General features: G+C 49.6%; 1 protein-coding gene across 1 annotated transcript in view; it reads right to left on the minus strand.

Moving 5' to 3' along the window:
• Nucleotides 1-18492, minus strand: part of BAZ1B (bromodomain adjacent to zinc finger domain 1B) — a 129716-nt gene extending 111224 nt beyond the window's left edge. The window contains exons 1-3 of the mRNA XM_075335360.1: nucleotides 18102-18492; nucleotides 14832-14948; nucleotides 4248-4392 (exon numbers count right to left, since the gene is read on the minus strand). Of these exons, the coding sequence (XP_075191475.1) occupies nucleotides 4248-4392; nucleotides 14832-14948; nucleotides 18102-18220 (381 nt within the window). The 5' untranslated portion in view covers nucleotides 18221-18492. The remainder of the gene's footprint in view (nucleotides 1-4247; nucleotides 4393-14831; nucleotides 14949-18101) is intronic.
• Between the last annotated feature and the right edge of the window lie 8053 nt (nucleotides 18493-26545).

A 26545-nucleotide genomic window follows, 5' to 3' on the forward strand; every position in this document is an offset into this window, starting at 1 on the left:
GCCCCCGACCGGAGATGCGGAGGGGGGGGCTGGAAGTCATGAGGTAGCCGCTTTGGAAGCGGTTCCTCCATTTGCTTTCTTGGGGCGTGCGTGAGCCCGCCAGGAATCTGAGACTCTTTGCGTCCTCTGCGTCCCTTTGGACGAGGAGAATTGTGTCTTGCCCGAACCTCGAAAGGACTGAAACCTCTGCTGCCATTTTTTCTGCTGAGGTTTGCTTGATCTGGGCTGGGGTAAGGAAGAGTCTTTACCCTTGGACTGTTTAATGATGTCAGCCAATGGCTCGCCAAACAGTCTATCTCTAGATAAAGGCAAGCTGGTTAAACATTTTTTGGAACCAGCATCTGCTTTCCAGTCCTTTAACCACAAGGCTCTGCGCAAAACTACCGAATTGGCGGACGCCATTGAGGTGCGGCTGGTAGATTCTAGGACCGCATTGATAGCGTAAGACGCAAACGCAGACATCTGCGAGGTAAGGGACGCCACTTGCGGCACCGCTGGATGTATGATAGCATCCACTTTTGCTAACCCAGCTGAAATAGCTTGGAGTGCCCATACGGCTGCGAATGCTGGAGCAAACGACGCGCCGATAGCTTCATAGACAGATTTTAACCAAAGGTCCATCTGTCTGTCATTGGCATCCTTAAGTGAAGCGCCATCCTCCACTGCAACTATGGATCTAGCTGCAAGTTTGGAAATCGGGGGGTCTACTTTTGGACACTGGGTCCAGCGCTTGACCACATCAGGGGGGAAAGGAAAACGTGTATCCTTAGAACGTTTAGAGAAACGCCTTTCTGGATGAGCGTCGTGTTTCTGGATTGACTCTCTGAAGTCAGAGTGATCCAAGAAAGCACTCAATTTACGCTTGGGATAGAGGAAACGAAACTTCTCCTGCTCTGCAGCTGCCTCCTCTGCAGAAGGAGCTGGGGGAGAAATATCCAACAGTCTATTGATGGCTGAGATAAGCTCGTTTACCATGGTGTCCCCATCCGGGGTATCCAGATTGAGAGGGGTTCCAGGATAAGACTCCTGATCACTCTCTTCAGACGCATCACAGGGCGACTGATTGCGCTGAGACCCTGAGCAGTGTGATGACGTTGAGGGTCTTTCCCAGCGAGCTCGCTTAGGGTGGCTGGGGCTATCATCTGAGTCATAATACTCAGCCTGGGAAGCCGGGGACCCCCTTGCAGTCTGGATTAATTCCAACTGAGGGGGATTAGAGGACAGAGACCTCGCCGTGTCCATAGACTGAGCCCCAGTCATGGATTGCAAAGTTTCAAGGATTTTTGCCATAGTCACAGACATTCCATCAGCAAAAACTGCAAAGTCTGTCCCTGACACCGGGGCAGGACTTACAAGCGTCTCAGCCTGGGTCACTACCCCTCCGGACTCCGGCTGGCGAAGCAGCACCGGATCTGAGCATTGCACACAATGGGGGTCTTTGGAACCTGCTGGTAGAGCAGCCCCACATGCAGCACACGCAGTGTACACAGCCCTAGCCTTGGCAGCCTTGCGTTTTGTGGATGACATGTTGCTGCTTCCTCAGAGCGATCTGGGTATCCAGCCAGGAAGCGACCTCACAGTGCAAGAAATAAATAAATATATATATCTGGTGACACAGTACACCAATACACACTGAGGCACTAGAGGGGCCAGCTGAAATGCCGCTTACCGCCCGCTTAAGAGCGGGTGTGTGGTCTCCAAAAGCCCCCTAGTCCAGGTCTCCCAGAGCCTTGCGTCCTTCCTCCAGCCAGACTGCATGTAATGGCTGCCGGCGTCCTGGGAGAGGAGGGGGGCGGGCCCTGGGCGTTCCTGACTAAGAGCGGGAAGCCTGCTTCCCTCTGTGCCTAGTGAGAGGGCTGGAGCATGTAAATCAGGCTCCAGCCCTCGTCGCTGCTGCGAAACAGCGTCTCTCCCCTACCCTGATTGACAGGGTGGGGGCGGGAACGAAGCGGAGCTAGGCCGCAAAAGCCGGGGACTGGATTTATAAACGCCGCCGCCGTAAAAGCGCGGTCGGCGTGTCCCCGGCGCACTACAAGTCACAGCAGCGCCGCCGGTCCAGTGGGGGTCGGCGCTGCGTTCCCACAACACAAAGTCCCCCAGTAAACTGTAGGAACACTAACTCCAACGTTACGGTCCCCGGCGCACTACAACACCCAGCCAGCCCGGAGTGTGTCTGTGCCTGCCGGGGACACAGAGTACCTGTATGATGCAGGGCCATGTCCCTGATTGTACTCCTGCTCCATATCCATCAGGTTCAACTGGGTCTGTGGATGGAGCCCGGCGTCAGAGCTTAGAGGCCGGCAGGATCCCACTTCCACAGAGCCCTACAAGGGGATGTGGAAGGAAAACAGCATGTGGGGCTCCAGCCCCTGTACCAGCAATAGGTACCTCAACCTTACAACACCATCCACGGGTGAGAAGGGAGCATGCTGGGGGCCCTATATGGGCCCTCTTTTCTTCCATCCGAAATAGTCAGCAGCTACTGCTGACTAAAATCTGTGGAGCTATGCGTGGATGTCTGACCTCCTTCGCACAAAGCTTGAAAACTGGAGAACCCGTGATACCACGGGGGGGTATAGCCAGAAGGGGAGGGGCCTTGCACTTTTTAGTGTAGTGCTTTGTGTGGCCTCCGGAGGGCAGTAGCTATACCCCAATCGTCTGGGTCTCCCAATAGAGCGCTGAAGAAATATCGGGTAACCAAGCAAAGCGCTTTGCTTAGTTACCCGATATTTACCCTGGTTACCAAGCGCAGCATCATTACACAAGTCGCTGGTGGCTGGTCGCAGGGAAGAGCTGACTGTTTGACAGCTCACTAGCGACCCTGTAGCGAAGTACCAGCGATGCTGACCAGGTCGTGTCGTGGTCGGAATCGCTGGTACGTCGTTTAGTGAGACGGTACCCTTACAGTACTGATTAAAATTTGCAAGAAAAAAAAAAAAAGAAATATAGCAAAAACACAGCGTCGGCACACAGCCTGAGAGGTAATAGCTCTGAAACACCAATATATTCCAGCATTTGAGATTTGTTCATGACACATTGTACTTCATCTTAGTCTGACAATTTTATAGATCAGGTTGTTCCAGATGTGGCAATATCAATGTGTACATATTTTTGTTTTTACATAAATATATTTGTTAGTGTCTTTTTTTTACCTTCATTCTTTTTCTCCACCCATCATGTCACAGAGGTCCTGATTGATGGAAGTGGGACTGCACTCCCTCCCCCAGCCTCCTAAAGGCCATCCATTGTGACATTAAGGCTATGTGCACACTAGGCCGTTTTACCTGCGGATTTACCCGCGGATTTGCTGCGGAAATTTAAGAAATGTCTGCAATCTTTGTGCTGACATTTCCCAGCAAATCCTATGAGAAAAAAAAAAATAGCTGTGCGCACGCTGCGGATTTTTCTCAAGAAATTTCCTTGAGAAGAATTTCTTGAGAAAATGAGCATGTCAATTCTTTTCCACAGTACAGCCTGCAAAATCCGCAGGGAACAACCTGCGGGAAAATCGCGGCTAATCCGCGGCAAATCCGCATGCGGATTTACCATGGATTTGGTGCGGATTTTTTCCGGAGGCCTAGAAATCTTCCACTCCCAGAAGTTTCTCAAGAAATTTTCTTGAGAAAATTTACATTTCTAGTGCGCACAAAGCCTTAGGGTGTTATACAGCCAGAGCTCAGTTATAGTTTACACTGAGTTCCCGGTGGCAGTCAGGGTGGTCACAACTTCTGTTCTCGCATGATCACCATGACGCAAGTTTATGTCGTCATTTTACGGGAACCCTTCCCTGATCATGACGTAAACTTACGTCAAATGCCGTGAAGGGGTTAAAAGGAAATCTGTAGACAGATTAATGCTGCTCGATGCACAGATAGCATCTCCTGCTATGAAACATCCCAAGTCTACTCTTGCAAAGCTAAAAGACAAGACAAGAGGCACCGCCAGCGCCTCTGATCCATCGCTTCATGTGCGAGTATGGAGGGAGACCTTTCGGTATAGAGGAGCGGGGGCAGGGAGCAGCTGCAGGATCGGCCTCTATGACTCGTATGACATGCTGGAGCAAAACATAAGCAGCTGCAGTAACGCAGCCAGCCTGACTTGTGCTGTGCATGGTTCAGGCAGCGTGAAACCTGTGCCCGGACCTTCACTCACCGGCTAACAATCTGCTTTTTATAGAGTTCTGAAAATATTCTAGAAATAGCTTTAAAAATAAGTAAAAAACTGAGTGAAGTCAAAGAATAGGATACCTCAAAGTCACACTCCTCATCAATAGAATACTTTGTCATTATATCCATCCAGGACTGGTCCACCAACTTGTCCAAGGAGACCGTGTTATGGTGCACGATCTCCAACACTTGCTTCTCATACCATACTGGAAACTCTTCTTTCAATCTGCCACAAAAGCAAAGTATTGGTAAAGCCATATGTAAGCATACAGAGTACTAACACATTACATAAGGGCTGTTCAGAAGATATCTACAGGTCTATCTGTGCAATGCCCTATCCAGGTCCAGAGACCGGGTGCGATGCCCTAGGCCTTCATGCATACAATGAGCAGAGGCACAAAATGCACTGCAGTTAGGCGCATGTTCATACACTGAATTATTGCAGTGTTTTCTCTGCAGCCAAAATGCTGAGTATAAGACAGTGACCAGCTGCGTTGTTTAAGTGGACTCATGATTAACCAAAAAAAAAAAAAAAACCCGCACTAATGTTAAGCTGCATTTTTTTTTAACTTTTCATTGTTTTCTAATGTGTGAAAATGCTGCTAACAAAAAAAATTAAAAAAAAAAAAATGTAGTTTTGAAATTCAATTAGGGAAAAAAAAGAAAGAAGAAACCAAACAGATTTCTAAAATCTCAGCTTTTGTTGGTAATGTGTAATGTAATTTTTTTTTTTCCCTTCAGCAAAAAGCATTAAGTCATGTGTGAACACAACCTTATGCTTACAGTCAGCCGTTGTATTGACCACAGTAAACAATTTTATTACTCTTAAAAAGGGAACCTGTCAGGTCAAATATGGACTCAGAAGCACGAGCAGTTCTGGGTTGATATTGCTAATCCATACCTAACCGTCCTTGTATACACTAGCAAGGATCTTTAGAAATACTTTTTCTACAGATCTCTATCTATGCTAATGACGTCAGGGACTAGTCACAAGGGCGTTCGCTCCCTTGGCTAGTCGACCACCTTAGCACACCCCTGTGAGTATACTAAAGGCTAAACAACACTAAACAACTTACCAGCGATCCCAACAACGATACAACCGGATAGGGATCGCTGGTAAGTTGCTAGTAGGTCGCTAGTGAGATGTCACACTAAGCGACGCTCCAGCGATCCCACCAGTAACCTGACCTGGCAGGGATCGCTGGAGCGTCGCTACACGTGGAAGCATGCCGTGCTTGGTAACTAAGGTAAATATCGGGTAACCAACCCGATATTTGCCTTGGTTACCAGCGCACACCGCTTAGCGCTGGCTCCCTGCACACCTAGCCACAGTACACATCGGGTTAATTACCCGATGTGTACTCCAGCTACGTGTGCAGGGAGCCGGCAATGGCAGTGTGAGAACGGCGGACGCTGGTAACGAAGGTAAATATCGGGTAACCAAGGTAAGGGCTTCTTGGTTACCCGATATTTACATTGGTTACCAGCGTCCGCAGAAGCCGGCTCCCTGCACATTTAGTTGTTGCTCTGTTGCTGTCACACACAGCGATGTGTGCTTCACAGTGGGAGAGCAACAACTAAAAATGGCCCAGGACATTCAGCAACAACCAACAACCTCACAGCAGGGGCCAGGATGTTGCTGGATGTCACACACAGCGACATCACTAGCAAGTTGTGCCTCAGCAGCGATGTTGCTTAGTGTGACGGTACCTTAACATGCTAGTAAATGCGCAGCAACAACGCACATACCTCACTCTTGATGATGGCCAGCGGAGGATGGATGTGCACTAAACCGATGCCAGGTGTTAGCTTCCCGGCTTCAGTGAGGTATAGTGCGCATGACTGGAAATGCTGGGATTCCCAATCATGCGCAGCGCTCATCCATCCTCTGCCATCAAGACTGAGGTATGTGCGGCGTCGCTATGTATTCAGTAGCATGTTAGTACGCTCACAGGGGCATGCTTACATTCTAACGGGGTCGTCTAGCCAAGGGAACTAACGCCTTTGCGACTAATCCCTGCGCTCATGAGCATATAATAAACGATCTTTAGAAATAACTTTTTCTAAAGAGCTATTTACGCTAGTGTATACAGGGATGAGCAATATATACACAGAACTGCTCGTGGATCTGGGTGCATATTGGACCCGACAGGTTCCCTTTAAAACATGAGAAAAGATCTTCAAAAAAAAAAAAAAAAAAAAAGGGCCACACAATTACATGCTGAGCTGGCTCCATACTGGGGAGATACTAGCTGTGTTAAAGGGGTTGTCCACTACTAGGACAACCCCTGTTTCCACACATTTCCCCTAGGTAAAATGATAAAGCCTATATCTTCCGTACCGGCGCCCTTCCAGTGGTCCCGCGTTTGCGTTTCCGGGGCTCACGTGAGGTCCTGATGTCACACGATCCCGGAGTCCAAATCGGCACTGGCTTCTGTCTCCCCAGCTTCGGACCAAACAATCAACAGGAAGTGAGTGCAGCCACAGCGTTCACTTCCTGTTGATTGCTTGTTTGGTCAGAAGTCGGGGAGACAGAAGCCGATGCTGACCGGATGTGGGGCTCATGTGACATCACAGCCCCATGTGAGCCACCGGGTATGCAAACCGCAGCACCATCGGAAGGGCGCCAGTACAGGAGGCGAGTGTAGTGTATTATTTAACCTGAGGGAAACTTGTGGAATCAGAGGAAGGGGTTGTTCGAGTAGTGGACAATCCTTTTACCACAGCTGGCACCAGCCTTTAACAGCAGATTAAAAAGACAGTAAAAAAATTAAAAAAAAAAAAAAAAATAAGCACAACAGGAAAAGGTCTTTAAATAAGGCTGGTTTCACACTACGTCTTTTTAACATCCGTTGAAAACGTTATTTTAGCGGAAGTACGGATCCAGTGCAAATGCGTTTTCATTTCAATGCATTTGCAATGGACTCGCGTCCACCTGCGTTCACCTGCGTTTGCGTGCGTTATAGTGCGGATCCGGTGACTTGCAGTTTTTTAACATGTTTCAAAAACGCTACTTGTAGCGTTTTTGAGCTGCGTCAAAATACTGCAAGTCACCGGATCCGCACTATAACGCACGCGAACGCAGGTGAACGCTGGCGTGCTGATAGACAGGATCCTGCTTTTGTACTGAGCATGCCCAGAAAGTACTGAGCATGCCCAGAAAGTACTGAGCATGCCCAGAACCAGTCTCGCGTGATCTGTCTCTCTCTCCTCCTCCCTCCCTCACCCTCTCTCTCTATCTGTCTTTCCCCCTTCCTCCCTCCCTCCCTCTCCCCCACCTGAGAGCTGCGGACACTCGTAACCAAGGTAAATATCGCGTAACCACTTCTCTTAGTTACCCGATGTTTACGTTGGTTACGCGTGCAGGCAGCCCTGCTCCTAGCAGCTGCAGACACTCGTAACCAAGATAAATATCGGGTATCCAAGGCCGATGTTTACCTTGGTTACCAGCGTCTGCAGCTGTCAGAAGCCGGCTCCCAGTCTAGTTCCCCTCACTCCCGATCACATGACTCCAATGCCCGCCCCTAAACATCCAGTGCAGGATCCTGCAAAATAACATATGCGTTTGCATACGTTATTTGCTGTAAAAGCAGGATCCGTACTTCCGCTAAAAAAACGTTTTCAACGGATGTTAAAAAGACGTAGTGTGAAACCAGCCTAAAAAAAAAAAAAAAAAAAAAAAAAAAAGTGTGTGTGTATCTCATCCAATTAGTGCTATGCCACCGAAACTGGAACAGTTTCTCTTCTGTGCCCCAGAGTTCACAAGTTATACCCCCAGTAATAATGTCATATAAAACATGAAGATCCAGAAATTATAGGCAACAACTCAATAATGCATTTAAAACACAGAACACAAGAGTCTTTAAATTCACCAAGGTATGAAAACACCCCATAGACATCGTAGTACAAATGTATAAAACATTTTATTAATAATAGTGCACAGGGTATTACAAAATTACAGAGCAACAATCAGAGTAACCGGAATGGGTAGTGAAGGAAGAGGGGAGAACCCCACGTGACCCAGGATAGATGTCAAGTATTGAAAAACAGGACCTGCTAAACAGATATATATGTATAGTAGCCTCTTGTCTATAGAAAGGCCCAATGTGTCGCTAGTTTGTGGCCCAAAGCATAGACATATGGCCTTCTAACGGGCCATACATCAAGTATAGCTAAAGGCCTATGTAGAAGAGACTGACACCATGGCCAAAAATTCGCTACACAGCTAGGCTATAACCTCATAAACAAATCAGAGGTGCCCAGGCTGTATAGCTTAAACAACTATCTATAGGACATGAGGGCTTACCAGTGACAAGCAGAACGTCCGGGAGTCCTGAGGGGCACGTGGGGACCGACGTCCCAACACGTGTTTCGTCAAATACTTCGTCGGGGGACGATAATTAAAAGGTGTGAGGAGTGGAGTTTAAAAAGGGAGCCTAATTGTCACTGACACGCCTCCATTCCCCATGTGCGCTGCAGTGGATGACCGCTACGGAGCGCGCCGCGGCACAGTCTCGGCGGCCGGAAACCGGCGGAACAAGAACTTCCGGTGACGTCACCAACTAGTACATCCGGTTCCCCGCCGCTCCGAGCGTTGCCATGGACGCGATACCAATCAAAGCGGAAACCACTGCAGCGCTACGTCAGATGGACCAACCCCTTGTGGAAACGCCAATCAAACCTCCACAGTCCCGTCATCAAAGGTATGATGTCTAATGCACCAATGTATATTAGGCGTTTTTACATATAAGGATAAAATATCCCCTAGTGACACCAATACAAGGAATATATTACAAGGCACATACGTATTATGCATTATTTGTATACAGACACCACAAGAGGTGCTAATATGGAAGAAAAATAGAGGGAAGAGGAGGAGAAGATAGGCAGACGTCTGCAAAAGAGTATAGATATAGGAACATGGGCATAAATATATACACAGTGGTTTTCAGCATAGAAATAATTACAGACAAATCCATGTCCATGTCTGTCACGATTCCGCAGCCTCCCAGTTTTTTGTTGTTCTGTAGACGCACATAAACCTCCATTTCTTCCAGATCAAAAATGATGGCAGACCCTTGGGGGCAGTGGAGGAAGGTGGGAAAGGGGAATTGGGGGGGGTTTTTTGGAGAGAAGGAGAACGGGGAGGGGGGGGAAAGAGGAAGGGAGGGGCCAGATGGTCGAAATTCATGACAAAAACAGGTCCCTTAAAGTTAAACAAAAGATAAAAAACACACTGTTAAAAGAGTCATAGGACCAGCAATATATACAGCATGAAAGATACATCTAAAAATATATCTACAAAATACGCTAGAGGTTACATAGTTATTCACACCTCTATTGCGTATTCATGGTGGACTCAGCCACCCAGAGGACCAAATCTCGAGTTAATTGAATCCGACTGGGAGGAGCACGACCCCCCTCTCTCCAGTCGGACTCCTTTAGGATGTCACTATTATGGGAATAAGAGCAGCAGTTATAGTTTTGCGGAAGTTGGTACTACATAAACTACATTCCAAGAGAGCCACAGGGGAATCTAGTACTTCCATCCGTGAACAAGAGGCTATTGCTGCACTTGAGGAGCTAGAGGAGGAGTCGGCTTACCAACAAGCAGGTAATTTCCCACGCCACACAATGCCAAGGTCTGCCACTTTTCCGCCCTTGTCTTTATGCCCCCCGATTCAGATTTTCTGTGAACTAGTGTCAAAAGATATCCAGCAACTCCCACGGAGAGGGGGTAAAAAACAACCTCACTCGACAACAACAAATGGCACTACGGGAGATTGAATCACTGGACGGGGTGGTGATTAAACCTGCCGACAAGGGCGGGAATGTGGTAATTTGGCCGGTGGAGTTATATGAGAAGGAGGCATGGCGGCAATTAAGGGACCGGGAGGCATATGAACCTCTCCATCATAACCCCATACGCGGCTTCACCAATGACCTGGAGCTGATTTTACTGAGGGCATTTGAGGAGGGGATCATCCCCAAAAAAATTTATGAGGGCCTCCTAGTAAAAACACCTGTTGTTCCAACTTTTTACCTCCTCCCCAAGATTCATAAAAACCCAAAGATACCTCCTGGGCGTCCCATTGTCTCTGGCATGGGAGGGCTGTGCGACGTCACATGTAAATTTATTGAATACTACTTACATCCCTTAGTGGAGACGTTGCCCTCTTATGTCAGACACTGCTGACGTCCTAAGGAGATTGGAGGGTCTTATCTTGGAGGAGGGGGTGATTTTGGTAACAATGGATGTGGAGGCCCTCTACTCCAGTATTGGTCATCAGGATGGGTTGGCCGCCGTGCGATTCTACTTGGATTCGAGTAGTCTCGATAGGTCCTTGTCCGCTCTTGTTATGGAGCTGTTGGAGTTTATATTGACGCACAATTTCTTTGTGTTTCGAGACCGGTTCTTCCTCCAGCGGCGCGGCACTGCGATGGGGGCGGCCTGTGCGCAGTCTTACGCAAACCTCTTTCTCGGCTATTGGGAGAGGGAGGTTTTCGGGGACGGCGTGCCGGCGAGCTCCCATGCGCAGTGTTGGTTGCGCTATATTGACGACATTCTGGTCGTCTGGGGGGGGAACCGGCTCTGAGCTGGAAGATTTTGTGCGTCACCTTAACTCCAACAGCTATAACATCTACTTAACTCATCAAGTCGGACCAAGGACCATCGAATTTTTGGACATTCGAGTCTCGGTGGAATCTAGCGGGGCTGTTTCCACCACCATCTTCAGGAAAACCACTTCGGTCAATTCCCTCCTCCATGCCACCTCGGGTCACCCCAGGTCAACGGTGAATGCCATCCCGACGGGCCAGTTTCTGCGGTTACGCAGGCTGTGCTCGTCGGATGATGGCTTTGAATCGGAATCAGGGGATATGAGGGAGAGGTTCATTTCGAGGGGGTATAGCAAGAGATCCATCAAAAAGGGGTACCAACGTGCTAAACACTCCCAGCGGGACCAGCTCCTCTCTGGGAATGTCATCACAAAATCCACGTCTAGTCCAGTGGCGAGATTTATCTCCACCTATTGCCGACAGTGGGACCAAATCAGAGGTATATTAAACAAGCATTGGGCCATTCTCCATACTGAGCCCTCCCTTCGTGGATATTTACCAGAACGTCCTTTGATGACGGCAAGGAGGGGTAGGAGTCTCAGGGACACATTAGTGCATAGTCACTATGTGGCCAAGAGAACCCCCCTCTTTGGATGTGGTCCCCAACGTGTTGGTTGTTACCCTTGTGGTGGCTGCCGTGGCTGCCAGAACATCATTCGGGCTACAACCTTTTGTTCAGCGGACGGAAAAAGGGAGTTTTCCATTCGGGCATATATCTCTTGCAGCACATCTGGCGTAATTTATTACGCCACATGTGGCTGTAACATGATATATGTCGGTCTGACCTCACGTGAGCTCCGAATTCGCACGAGGGAGCATGTGCGTGATGTTCTGGCGGCCAAGGAGGCCACCAACCCCGAATCCCTAAAAACGATACCCAGACATTTTAGGGAGGTTCACAATTGTGACCCCACATCCCTTAAGGTCCGTGGTATCGATAAAGTACACCTGGGAATTCGGGGCGGTGACCTCAAAAAACGGTTGGCACAAGTGGAGTGCCGTTGGATCTTTGTCTTGGGTACTCAGGCTCCGGACGGGCTTAATGAGCGGCTTTCTTTCGCCCCATTTCTATAACTGCTGCTCTTATTCCCATAATAGTGACATCCTAAAGGAGTCCGACTGGAGAGAGGAGAGAGGGGGGTCGTGCTCCTCCCAGTCGGATTCAATTAACTCGAGATTTGGTCCTCTGGGTGGCTGAGTCCACCATGAATACGCAATAGAGGTGTGAATAACTATGTAACCTCTAGCGTATTTTGTATATATATTTTTAGATGTATCTTTCATGCTGTATATATTGCTGGTCCTATGACTCTTTTAACAGTGTGTTTTTTATCTTTTGTTTAACTTTAAGGGACCTGTTTTTGTCATGAATTTCGACCATCTGGCCCCTCCCTTCCTCTTTCCCCCCCCCCCCTCCCCGTTCTCCTTCTCTCCAAAAAAAACCCCCAATTCCCCTTTCCCACCTTCCTCCACTGCCCCCAAGGGTCTGCCATCATTTTTGATCTGGAAGAAATGGAGGTTTATGTGCGTCTACAGAACAACAAAAAACTGGGAGGCTGCGGAATCGTGACAGACATGGACATGGATTTGTCTGTAATTATTTCTATGCTGAAAACCACTGTGTATATATTTATGCCCATGTTCCTATATCTATACTCTTTTGCAGACGTCTGCCTATCTTTTCTCCTCCTCTTCCCTCTATTTTTCTTCCATATTAGCACCTCTTGTGGTGTCTGTATACAAATAATGCATAATACGTATGTGCCTTGTAATATATTCCTTGTATTGGTGTCACTAGGGGATATTTTATCCTTATATGTAAAAACGCCTAATATACATTGGTGCATTAGACATCATACCTTTGATGACGGGACTGTGGAGGTTTGATTGGCGTTTCCACAAGGGGTTGGTCCATCTGACGTAGCGCTGCAGTGGTTTCCGCTTTGATTGGTATCGCGTCCATGGCAACGCTCGGAGCGGCGGGGAACCGGATGTACTAGTTGGTGACGTCACCGGAAGTTCTTGTTCCGCCGGTTTCCGGCCGCCGAGACTGTGCCGCGGCGCGCTCCGTAGCGGTCATCCACTGCAGCGCACATGGGGAATGGAGGCGTGTCAGTGACAATTAGGCTCCCTTTTTAAACTCCACTCCTCACACCTTTTAATTATCGTCCCCCGACGAAGTATTTGACGAAACACGTGTTGGGACGTCGGTCCCCACGTGCCCCTCAGGACTCCCGGACGTTCTGCTTGTCACTGGTAAGCCCTCATGTCCTATAGATAGTTGTTTAAGCTATACAGCCTGGGCACCTCTGATTTGTTTATGAGGTTATAGCCTAGCTGTGTAGCGAATTTTTGGCCATGGTGTCAGTCTCTTCTACATAGGCCTTTAGCTATACTTGATGTATGGCCCGTTAGAAGGCCATATGTCTATGCTTTGGGCCACAAACTAGCGACACATTGGGCCTTTCTATAGACAAGAGGCTACTATACATATATATCTGTTTAGCAGGTCCTGTTTTTCAATACTTGACATCTATCCTGGGTCACGTGGGGTTCTCCCCTCTTCCTTCACTACCCATTCCGGTTACTCTGATTGTTGCTCTGTAATTTTGTAATACCCTGTGCACTATTATTAATAAAATGTTTTATACATTTGTACTACGATGTCTATGGGGTGTTTTCATACCTTGGTGAATTTAAAGACTCTTGTGTTCTGTGTTTTAACCCCAGTAATAATGTGCAGATTTTCTCCTCAACCAACTGCGCCTTTAAAATACAGAATCCGTGGGCGTGCACCTTCTGATTGCCCTGCGTCAGAGAAGAAAGAAGCTCTGTGGTGTACGCCCAGTTGGTTGAAGGGAAAGTTTGCACCTTTAAGATTATGAGTCACAACTTTGGAAATGAGAGGCACAGAAGGGAGGGAAAAAAAAAAAAAAAAAATATTCTCGAAAAAGTGGACTGATGGACACACACACACACACACACACACACACACACACACACACACACACACACACACACACACACACACACACACACACACACAAAACCCACTTAAGCTCCTAAGATACTGCTGCCAATAACAGTGTGGTTTCAGTTGCATGACCCTGCCAGGGAATAATCTTTTATACAACATGTAGAGTAGAGAGACAACAGCATGATGGCGGTACAAGGAAGCATGATGGCGGCCCAATGGAGCAAATATCCAACACAGCGTGTATTGCGCACAGGTGCTATTGATAAGATCAGGTTGCATGTCTGACACACACTGGGCATCAGATTGCTGCCTTAGCAGTTTACCACCTGCATGAAGCGGAGTCTCTATACCCTATTTCTGGAGCAGATTTAAAGGGAACCTGTCAGCAGATTTGGGGCCTATAAGCTGCAGCCACCACCAGTGAGCTCTTATATACAGTATTCTAACATGCTGTATATAAGAGCCCAGACCACTGTGTAGAATGTAAAAATCACTTTATAATACTGATCTAAACTGTCGTGCAGTGGAGTGGGGTCATATGGGCGTCTTTTTTCTCTGGTACCGGCGCCTCCTCTTTCGGCCGTCTTCGTCCTCCTTCTGAAGCCGCGGTGCAATGCATCCTACACACTCGCCGGTCCCACGCAGGCACACTACAACACTTTGATCTGCCCTGTTAAGGGCAGATCAAAGTGCGCCTGCCCAGGACATCAATGCCGGCGAGTGTGGATGACGTAGCACGCATCATTCACCATAGCTTCAGAAGAAGGACGACAAAGATGGCCAATACAGGAGGTGCTGCCACCGGAGAAACCAATATGACCCAACTCCACCGCAGCGACCATTTAAGTGAGTATTATAAAGTGATTCTTACGTTCTACACAGCATGTTACCATGCTGTATATAAGAGCCCACTGGTGGTGATTGCCGCAGCTTATAGGGCAAAAATCTGGTGACAGGTTCCCTTTAACCCAGAATAGGAGGAGTTAATCCAAGCAGACGAGAGGTAGGTGCACACTGATAAACATGTCACACACAAACTGAAAAGTAACATGAAGTGACGAGCTACTCACAATTCTGCCACTTCCTGCTCCTCGTCCCAGGCCTCTTTATGAGTCAGCTGACTGCTACCTGTGCTTTTACATGTCCAAATCCGCTCGGCATAGTGCTGCAACCGGGATTCGTATTCTCTACAATTATGTGGTTAAGGAATACAAGTAATACAAGTAATACTGTATATAACAATGCACAATATGTCACATTGGTTTTCGCTGCAGATACAGAGATGAGAAGCGGTATTTTAGGAACATGTCATGCAGCCATTTACAGAGTTACATAGAACGACAGGAGACTGAAGCAAATGTAAACAGTACCACCCGTACCTGCACAGTCCTGGGACTCATCAGCCACCAGAAGAGAAACGTCACAACCTCACAGGCCTAGCACTGCAAATCACCTCCAGCATTATTGGTGACGGGTCTCATGTCACTGACAGCTACACATTATCCATCCCCGGCAGCAGTAAAGGAATGACACTGTACAACAAGGGAAGAAAAGTGTCCCATAGTAAGGGGAAATCACGTCTGATCCTGCTTGCTGGGCCTCCACACATCTGTTGAGCTCACTGAAATCAGTCGATTTATTCAACAGTAATGTGACCTGTACAGCCAGCGGCGGGGCAGCGACCTGTACAGCCAGCGGCGGGGCAGCGACCTGTACAGCCAGCGGCGGGGCAGCGACCTGTACAGCCAGCGGCGGGGCAGCGACCTGTACAGCCAGCGGCGGGGCAGCGACCTGTACAGCCAGCGGCGGGGCAGCGACCTGTACAGCCAGCGGCGGGGCAGCGACCTGTACAGCCAGCGGCGGGGCAGCGACCTGTACAGCCAGCGGCGGGGCAGCGACCTGTACAGCCAGCGGCGGGACAGCGACCTGTACAGCCAGCGGCGGGACAGCGACCTGTACAGCCAGCGGCGGGACAGCGACCTGTACAGCCAGCGGCGGGACAGCGACCTGTACAGCCAGCGGCGGGACAGCGACCTGTACAGCCAGCGGCGGGACAGCGACCTGTACAGCCAGCGGCGGGACAGCGACCTGTACAGCCAGCGGCGGGACAGCGACCTGTACAGCCAGCGGCGGGACAGCGACCTGTACAGCCAGCGGCGGGACAGCGACCTGTACAGCCAGCGGCGGGACAGCGACCTGTACAGCCAGCGGCGGGACAGCGACCTGTACAGCCAGCGGCGGGACAGCGACCTGTACAGCCAGCGGCGGGACAGCGACCTGTACAGCCAGCGGCGGGACAGTCAGATGTATTACGTCACATAGAAATCCCATCAGAAAAAGGTCCCCTGTGGCCAGTCTCTGCTCACAGAAGAGTACTGGTCGGTGTCACTCCATGCCTAACCAGCGCTGTTCTGCTCCATCACACTGGAAGAGTTACGAAACTTTGGCAGGAAGAAAAAGAATAAATAAAATTAAAAAAAAAACAAAACAGAACTATAAAAAGTAGAATGTACAAAACTGTGAGACCCCGCTAATATCTAGAGCTTCAGGTGACCCTCTGGCAACTACCCATCTCAGTAGGACTTTCCTACCACACACTGCAGGGAAAGAATCCCTGATTCCAGTGTTGTGTCACTCAGTTTACTGGATGCAGAAGGTGTAGCACAATCAGACTTCCTAGATGTAGCAGAGCCCACCCACACAACTCTCTGCGTACATGGTATATTAACAGTGAGCTGCTTTTCAGGGAAGGGGTGCAGGTAGTATAGCAAGAGTGTGAGACAGTCAGGGCAGTGAAACTCCTGCTGATAAAACACTTCTATTGAAACAACAGCACAGAGCCCAATAAGCATGCTGTCCTCAGATTACACAGCAAAAAACCTGCTGACAGATTCCCTTTATATGATGAGCCTCTTAATGAAGTCTGTGCATCATACTCCAGGGAGCCCTTCATGGAGACTGATCTAAATAAGTTGGCTCCAAAATTGGCAAGATTCCCCTTTGTTGGTTTAGCTATATCATACAAGTCACAAAGCCCATTTTACTGACCAACTGCCCAGAAGAGAACAGAGGCTGATGAAAGGAGCCCTCATCGGGGGCCAGGAAGGCCCAGGGCACTCATTCATACTAATACACCTACATGCATAGGATGAAACAGGACTTTTCAAGAATCACAATAGTCGCAGTGCAACTGGTACCATGAGAACAGAGGAACATGAACTATGAGGACGACGCACCACAGCCCCATGGTGGAATACTGACAACCTCCTGATGTACAGGCCACAAACATGGTGATCACCACAGATGAGCGGACCAGCAGACGTTAGGCTGGATTTTAGATAACGTTCGGTTCTGGACTTGACCTGAATCCGAATGGAAGTCAGTAATTGGCAGCTCGGGTCTCCACCCACATGCAGCCAGCCATAAACAGATCACTTCAGAGGGAGGGACAGTTTTTTTATACACACTACACCCAATGCTGATTTTACCCCCGGTGAGTCATTCAGAGACTGAGCAGCTGGCACTGGGCTGAGCACCGAGCATACCCGAGCACCCCATGCTTGCTCCAGCGGTCAAACATACATAAAGCAGCTGTTTTCATTACCTAATGCAAGCAGCATAATGAAAGTGCAGAGGCCTTCAGTGCAGCGATGTGTCACTTACTGGGCAGATTGCTGCAGTATTGATAAGATACCAGATCATTAGGGGACTAGTAAACCTGCTGTCATGTAGTCCTCCACATTTTTAGGCTCTGTATAGCCACACCCCCACCACTGATTAGCCACTTTCTGCCTATATGGTGTACACAGAAAAGTGCCAATCAGGGGTGTGGGCGGGGCTATACAGAGATCATCATTCAGAACATTGCAGCAAGAAGCCCAGTAACTGACACCGCTGGAATCAGGGTCTCTGTCCCTACCTTATGCTGCTCTCAGATGTGGGAGCAGAATCCTGCTGACAGATTCCCTTTATTATAAACTTACACCACTTTCTTCTGCGCGTCTCCTCTTACAGATCTTTGCCGTCAGTGAATGGAAACCTTGTGTGCGGGAGACTATTCCTGAGGATCACACATACCGGAGCGGGCACAGCGGCCACTAGTGGACGGACCCAGGGGCCATCACCCGCGTCCATAGCTGGAGACGGGCAGCGGCGCCCCCGGGCACGGATCAGCCCCCTCAGGAGAACAATGGGGCCGGCAATGGCCGCTTCCGCTGACATGACGCGTGAGTGGACGGCGGCAGCGGGCGCAGATGGGCAGCGGCGCCGCACACCGCGCTCCCGCCAGCCCGCGCTCGGCCCCGTCACAGAGGACTCACTCGGTACCGCAGTAAGGATACTCTCGGCTCCTGAACGCCTCCTTGGTGTGCTCCACTACGAAGACCTCCTCCCCCTCTCCGGGCGCCTCACTCAGCGGCTTCACCAACGGGAACGGCTTGCGGCCCAGCAGCGGCGCCATCCTGAGAGCAAGCTTAGCGAAAAGTGCGTAGCTCCGGAGTTAACGGACGGCCTAATCCGTGTCCCCGAACGCAGAGCGCTGCAGGTAGAGCTGCCGATCACGAGCAGCTCCACCGATTTCCCGCCCTTGACTCCTCTCACACAGAAGAACAGCACGGATTGAAAAATGGCGGGAGATTCCCTTCCGCCGCCGGCTCCCTCCGCCTCCTCCTAGAAGCACATACAACCATGAATACGCTTCGCATTAAACCCCGCCTAAACCTGTCTCAACCCGAAATTACATTGGATGCTAGTGAAGCCGACTGTTTGTGTGCGCGATTCCTATTGGACTGCCAGGTTTCTTTAACCACGCCCTTTTCTTGTTACCTTTCTTTAGCAAGGTTGGTTGCAGCGTGTGGAACGGGGTCGCAGATGTCATTAATATTGATTTTTTTTTTAAATTTTTTTTTTTTTTTTTAATGAAAAACTTTATTGCGGTCGACGAATCTTGCAAACAATTCCATCCGGGTATTTGGGCGCATTGTCCTATATAGGCGTGTGCGGTTTCCTGGCCGGTTAGTTAAGGCTGTGGCGGCTCACAGGCCGGTTGGCGGGCCTGCTGCCTGACTGTCAGGGACAATGACAGCCTGCAGGGGGGAGGGGCCTCGGGCTGTCGCAATGTGCGGGCACTGATTGGACAGGACCCTGGTGGTCACATTCATAAGCCCTTATCTGGTGACGTCATGACCCACCCTTCATTTCTGCACGTGTATTTTTTTTTTCCTCCTCTTCTCCTGAGAGCTGTAACTTTTTGTCTTTCTCCGTCCACACCGCAGTATGGCGGCCTCTGTGCGGAGGAGCTGCAGAATGTGCTGAAAACCATGTTCTGATGGGGTTGTTACATTTTTTGAGGGGGGTGATGTCACCAAAAACACCACTGCTGGCACACTTTTGTGTGGCACGTTATACTATTTTTTATATATATATATATATATATATATATATATATATATATATATATATATATATATATATATATATATATATATAATTTATTATATTGGTGCAGAAATCTACAATGCCAATTATTATTTTTTTTTTTTGCATTGTAAAAGTAGAAGTGATTTAAAATTTACAGTTTTATTTTCTTTATTTTAAAGTTGTTTAACTTATTTTTTTTATCCTCCTATACAGATGCGCAGAGTGCCACCGCGGGCCCCATCCAGGCCTTTGGCTGCTACAGTTTGGACCGAAAAAGTCAAAGAGCTGAACACAGTGTACCGCGGGCTGTAATGTGCCCATCGCCGTCCGACATAATCGCTATCCACACCCCCAGGATGCGGGTAGCAGTGAATACATTGGTGAAAACTGGGTCGCAGGCTCCTTCTTCAACCAATCAGCGTGTGTGACTGAGACAGCAGACATGATGATGTGATATAATCTCATCTGCTGCATCGGTCACCAGAGCAAAGTGCTGGGGGAATGGGAGCAAGGTGAGTATGTGGTGTATTGTTGTGGGTTTTTTTTTTTGTATAGAGTGTGCATGTATATAGGGGCCGATGTGAGGGCACCTACTGTGTATCCAGGGAGCTGTGTGGGGGTGTGACGCCCTGGCCTATCAGGTCGTCACAGGGTATTGTGCAATCTGCCCTTCTGCATGATATCCGCCTCCTCCTTGTTTACGGGTCCCTGACCTTTGGTGTTGCTAAGAACAAGCTAATCAAAACCCTAGGAACACTCTGCACCAGACCCACCAATGGATAGCCTGAAGGGAATAGGGCCACCCACTTGGGGATTGGTTAAGGGGAGGTCAGGAGACAGTCAGTGTAGTGTTAGAGGTGAAAGTGAGAGGAGGTTAGGAGTAGTGATGGGCAGTCCGGCCCTTGTTGGTGATCCGCTCACCAAAAAGAGCCGTATCGTTCTCGGCTCCTTAATTAAATGTGTTCACCCCAGGTGAACACATATTTAAGATTATAGTAACGCCGGAAAAAAAACGCCCACCCGCGGCTAAACCCCTCCCACTTGCGACCAATTAGATTGTTGAGTAGGCGGAGCCCAGCCGCGGGTGGGCGGGGCTCCAGCGGCGAAAAGAGCCGTTTAGCGATTTCAGTCCGGCTCCTGTCGGTCACTGCAGGGAGCTGGATCTTTTGTGTCGGATCATTCGCGACCGACACATCACTAGTTAGGAGCTGGGCTCCTTGTTACTACTAGGTGGCAGATGTTGGTCTGGGCCTGGTAGGAGCTGGACCCCGGTCGCAGGGGATCGTGACAAGGGGCATGGACTGTCGAGGAGGACAGCCGGTGGCCTTGTGCCATCACCGGGCAGGGGCTAGGGCACGACAGGGTACGTGGACCCTAGGCCAGGAAGTAGCTTTAGGCGTCCTGGTAATTCACCTGACGAGGATGGAGCCTTCAAGATCCATTCTCCACCCGCTCCAAAATCGGGGTACTAGCGCAACGAGGGGGATAGGACTTTCCCACTGCATAGTCCAGAAAATCCCAAGCGTGAACCCTGAAAGCAAGCTCACCCAGTTAGCCACACTGGTGAGCAGGACCCATTTAGTTCTATGCTAAAAGGGATCAACTACAGAAAAGAGGTGCCACGGTTAAGGTCACGGGCTAACAAGTAACACCAACGGGCATGGGATCCAGGCGTGCTCCCTCCCTGCTGCAGTGGCATCAAGAACTTTGGTTTACCACGGTTATTAGCGTCAGCGTTATTGGACTGAGTGAGTATGCAATTAACCCTTACCGGCCCGACGGCACCTCCCCGACACAATCACCGAGTCCCGGGGCAGTCCCCCTACCCGTGGAAGGGTTAAACACCTGGCTGCTCACACAAGCGCCACTGGATACTCCCAGCTGCAGCGGGGGTACATCACTCTTACCACACACCACGGGTGGCGTCACGAACTTTCCACAGCATCCCCTGTACATAACCCCCTTCGTTTTAGGAGTTGCAAGTCCCCCGGGTCTGGAGACCCCTCGAGCCACCGCGGATCCGAGCAGCCCGGCTGCTGACGTGAGGGCGGGACAGGGGCACCTACTGTGTATCCAGGGAGCCATGTGGGGGCACCTACTGTGTATCCAGGGAGCCATGTGGGGGCACCTACTGTGTATCCAGGGAGCCATGTGGGGGCACCTACTGTGTATCCAGGGAGCCATGTGGGGGCACCTACTGTGTATCCAGGGAGCCATGTGGGGGCACCTACTGTGTATCCAGGGAGCCATGTGGGGGCACCTACTGTGTATCCAGGGAGCCATGTGGGGGCACCTACTGTGTATCCAGGGAGCCATGTGGGGGCACCTACTGTGTATCCAGAGAGCCATGTGGGGGCACCTACTGTGTATCCAGGGAGCCATGTGGGGGCTTATAGTGTATATGAGAATGTTATTTGAGGTCTCTGTATATAGGGGGATTATGTAGGGGCTCATACTGTATAGGGGTACTGTGAGGGCTTATACTGTATATAGAGAGGCCATGTGATGGGTCAAACAATATGACAGGTGACAGCTCCGGAGTGCAGCCTGGCCTGTCTGCAGCTGTCATGAACTGAACCACAATTGCCGGGGAATCAATCACTCGGCGCTTATGGTTCAGCCCAGGCTGCACTCCGGAGCTTAGGTGAGAGCTCCGACGTTCAGTGCAGGTAACTGCAGCCAGTTATTAAGATAACTCTCAATCTTAATAAAATATTGCCCCTCCTTTGAACACTACCAATTGACTCCCTGTGGATGTGATCTTTCCATATAGGGTACATACAGTAAGACGATTCCATGATCCTTTTGGTTTTATTTATTGTTTTCGGTTTTTGTGCTATTGGTCACGGTGTGGAATGGTTTTTGTCTTGTAAATTTTTTAGAATAAAAGGGTTTTTTAGTAAAATTTGAATTGAGGTAACTTTTCTGAAATTTTTTTTTTCCCTGACTCACCCTGTACACCCACCAAATATCTTAAGAAAAAAACGCTTTCGCGGTATGTAAATCTTTGGGTACGGTCCAATGGCGTCCTTGGTTGTGGCTCTTGTCCCTCATCTCAGTGCTGATCACCGTCTTCTTGTGATGATTGACACTTCCTACGCAAACCATGTCACCAGGCAAAATCTCTCGCCTGCTCAGAGACATTGCAGGCTTGCGCAGGTGCACTTCACTCAACCCTACAGCAGGCAGAGTCGAATACATAGGTACGCGTGCGCAAACTGGTGAGATCTCTGCGCAGACGCAATATTTTGCCCAGGTATGTGGATGACTCAGCATGGATGAGGATATGTATTCTGAATCCATTGATGTGGAGCCACTTTGTAGCTCGATCCCACATGATATGGGCCTAAAAACGATTAAAAAAATTTTGAACACGAGAGGAGAGCCAGTTGAGAAAACTAGTTCCTTTGTAATTGAATTTATGAAGTACGTTGTAACCCACAATTTTTTTTTTTCCTCTTTTTCAGAGGAGGTATTACCACCAGCTTGGGGCACTGCAATGGGTAGCCCCAGCGCACCATATTATGCCAACTGGTTCCTGGGCTGGTGGGAAGACACCATAGCTTTCCAGGAACCCTAAACTAAATAGACAAATCTTCTTACCTATTAGGGACAATTTATTAACGATAGTTTGTTTCTGTGGCCTGGGATCGTTGATTTATTTCAGGAATTTGTTGGAGATCTTAATAATTTCTTTAGTTTATTTTTTTATATGGGAGAGCCATAAGATTGAATTGCCTTTCTTGGATGTATTGCTGATTTGGGATAATCTGGGACATTTACAGAGTAAAGTCCACTGAAAACTCACAGCAACCAACAGCTTTTTTCACTGGACTAGTTATCATCCAGTTCCCTTCACAAGAGGGATACCAAGAGGGTAGTATCTTAGACATCTCTTCAATTGCTTCACAAATGATTCCTTCCACACCCAAGCCATGGACCTTAGGCAGAGATCTGCAGATAGGGGGTATCCCTCGTATATAGTAACTGATGCCTATAAGCATGCGACTGGGGCCAAAAGGGAGGCCCTGTATACCAAAACAGAGGGATGATACTAGGCCTTTGAAACGAATTATAGTTACCTTTTGACAATTGTATTCGTCAAGTCCTCAATTTTGAAAAAAACATTGGGGAATTTGAGAGCTGACCCTAGCCTACAGGGGTGCATTACAACTATCCTTTCAGTTACTTTTAGGAAGGTTAGAGCACTAAATGATCGACTTGTGCACAGCTATTATACTGCACCAGTATCCTCCGTTAACTGGCTGGACAGGAAGATGACAGGGATGTTGAAGTATGGACACTAAGTTTTGTAATTGGATAATTCCTAGCAAGAGTGTCATGAGTGCCACCACAGGAAAAACCTACTAAACCCATGACATTGCGAATTCTAGTTCAGATGGTGTAACTTATTTGATCACCTGCACATGTCCTCTGAACTATATAGGCAAAAACAAAAGGGAGCTAAGTAAGAGTGGGCGAACACCTAGGGGACATCAGAAATGTTAGGGATACCCCAGTGTCGAAACATGTGAGATCTGTGCATGGAGGTGATGTGGAGTGTATTAACATCAGGGTTATTGAAGCAATACCCCCTTCCCCTAGGAGGGCGAATTGGAATTGGTTGCTCCTTCAAAAGGAGAGTAAATTAATTTGTCGCTTTGAGTCAGTTCAACCTAAGGAGTTAAACGAGCAATTGAAATTTGGCTGCTTTTTGTAGGTTTCTCTCCCCACCCCTTTTTTTTTGTTCTGGAAAGAGTTTCTAAGTCTTTTCAGCTTTTTCGTTTTTAATTTATTACTCTTTTGCCACACCTTAGATCAGGGGTCCCCAAACTGCGGGCCGCATGCGGCCCCCTGAGGCCATTTTTCCGACCCCTGTCGCACTTCCAAAAGGGGCACCTCTTTCATTGGTGGTCAGCGATAGGAGCACAGGATGCATCCGCATCCTGTGCTCCTGGCACTGGCGGACATATAGCTGGTGCAACCGGTGTGGCTGCACAGGGGCCCACAGGGGTAGGGGGCCCATTACACACAGGGTCTGACTGGCTAGACAGCTTGGGCTCCAGGTCCTTGGAGGGACCCGCTGCCGGTAACCGCGGTTGTCTGACATTAGCATGCAGCGCTTACCAGTCATGTTTTATGGTTGCCGGCCTATCACAGGTCGCGTATGTTTGCGAGCAGCCACTGATAGCAGTGACGTTTAATGGCGACCAGACTATGTGCCTGGAACTGATATCAGCGCGCGGTGCAGAGCAAAGACGGTGAGTGCACACTAATGGACAGTGTGAGAGAGCAGTGTGGGGTGAGTGGACCATATACAAAATGGGGGTCACAATATTAAGAAGAGAAGGAACAGTATGAAGAAGTGAGGAACAATATGGAGAGGTAAGTACAGTATGGATAAGTCGGCACATAGGGGGTACAGTATGTAGAAGTGGGAGCACAGGGGGGGGGGCAGTGTGGATAAGTATGAGCATAAAGGGGACAATATAGATAAGTGGGAGTGTGACGCCCTGGACCCCAGGGGTCACAGGTAACAACACCACACACACACACACACACCCCATCCCTTGTGAGGACACACCAGTCACCCGAAAGAAAGACCTGATGCCTCCCTCAGGGCCTGTAGGACACACCAGGTGGGCGGAGTCAGGCGGAAAAGCACGCCAACCGAGGAGACTACTGTCCTGAGGCAGGAAATTGAAGCAGTCTAGTCAGGAGTTAGTTTGTGGTTAGGTGAAGTGAAGGAATAAAGCTGTCAGGGACCCGAGTTGGAGCCTGGGATTCCCTTAACGTCAGGCAGGCAGACGGTGGTGGCCGCCTGCAGGAGTATGGTATAACAACTGGCGGAACGGTAGGGACCGGGCCAGGGTTGGAGCCCGCCGGCCCTGAACCGGGGAGTCAACCGTTTACCGGAGCACCAGAAACTGGGTACTCAGACCCTGTCCTAGCTTGGAAGCCACTGAGTGTAGGCCAATTAACTGATTGCAGTCTGGACCTCACGAGTTCATCCTCACCCAAAGTCCCGAAAGAAGGCAACAGCCCACCGATACCGGGGGAGAGCCAAGGGCCAAACACCCGACAGGCCAGCGCCTGCAGGCAACCGAGGGCTCCTCCGGCAGCTAAACGTCGGGGAGTGGGCTACCACTGTCCAGGCAGGGGAGACAAAAGTCAAACAAGAGGTGCAAGGGAAAGGCGCCACCATCATCCTCACAAGGGACACAAGCAGCCGGCTGCGGGACTCGACCATACCCGAACTTTGGTTTACCAGTGACTCTGAGTGTGAATTAATAGTGAGTACACCAGTGCCACCCGGGCACGACACCACACCGCAGCACGGCACCTTGCACCCCAACAACACCGTCGCCCGGGCCCCGGGACACACCGCCCCTACCCACGGAGGGGCTAACATCCAGGCTGCGCCTTCAACACCGATCCCGGGAGCCCCCTTCACTCCAGCCGCAGCGGTGGTGCATCACGTCACTATGACCCGTGGGTGGCGTCACGACCCGTCCAACGACAACGCGGACCCCTGCTGCAGACCTCGTCCCATACCACCACCCCACCACCTCCCCTTAACATAGCGACGTGGTCCCCGGTCCAGAGGCGCTCGAGCCACCGACAACCCGAGCCCGGATCTGGAGCGGCTCGGCCCGGCGAGGGAGCAGCCGAGCCCCTCTTAGGGCGGTACAGGAGCATAGGGGGATCAGTATGGATAGGTGGGAGCATAGGGGATCAGTATCGATATGTGCAGTGTGCATAGGGATTTGTTCATAGTTTTTGGAGGTGTGTTTTGTCTTTTTTTATAGTCTGGCCCTCCAATGGTCTGAGGGATAGTTAACTGGGCCCCTGTGTAAAAAGTTTGGGGACCCCTGCCTTAGAAGATTGGTTGGGGTGGTTGCCTCTTTAAAGGGAACCGGTCACCACTTTTTTGGTGTATAAGCTACAGCCACCACCACCAGTGGGCTCTTATATATAGCATTCTATGCTGTATATAAGAGCCCAGGCCGCTGTGAGAACATAAAAAAACACTTTATAATACTTACCTAACGGTCGCGTGGTTGGCCATATGGGCGTCTCCGGTGCTGGCGCCGCCTCTTTTGGCCATCTTTGTTCTCCTCTAGCCGCGGTGCATGACGCGTCCGACGTCATCCACACTCGCCGGCATTCAGGTCCAGAGCAGGCGCACTTTGATCTGACCTGAGCAGGGCAGATCAAAGTATTGTAGTGCCCCTGCGTAGGACCGGCGAGTGTGTAGGACGCAGATGTGTCATGCACACAGGGTTCAGAAAGTGGACGAAGATGGCCGAAAGAGCCGGCACCGGAGAACGGAGAGGCCCTTATGGCCAACCGCGCGACCGTTAGG

This window comes from Anomaloglossus baeobatrachus, chromosome 2, assembly GCF_048569485.1.
Source record: "Anomaloglossus baeobatrachus isolate aAnoBae1 chromosome 2, aAnoBae1.hap1, whole genome shotgun sequence".
Lineage (NCBI taxonomy): Eukaryota > Metazoa > Chordata > Amphibia > Anura > Aromobatidae > Anomaloglossus > Anomaloglossus baeobatrachus.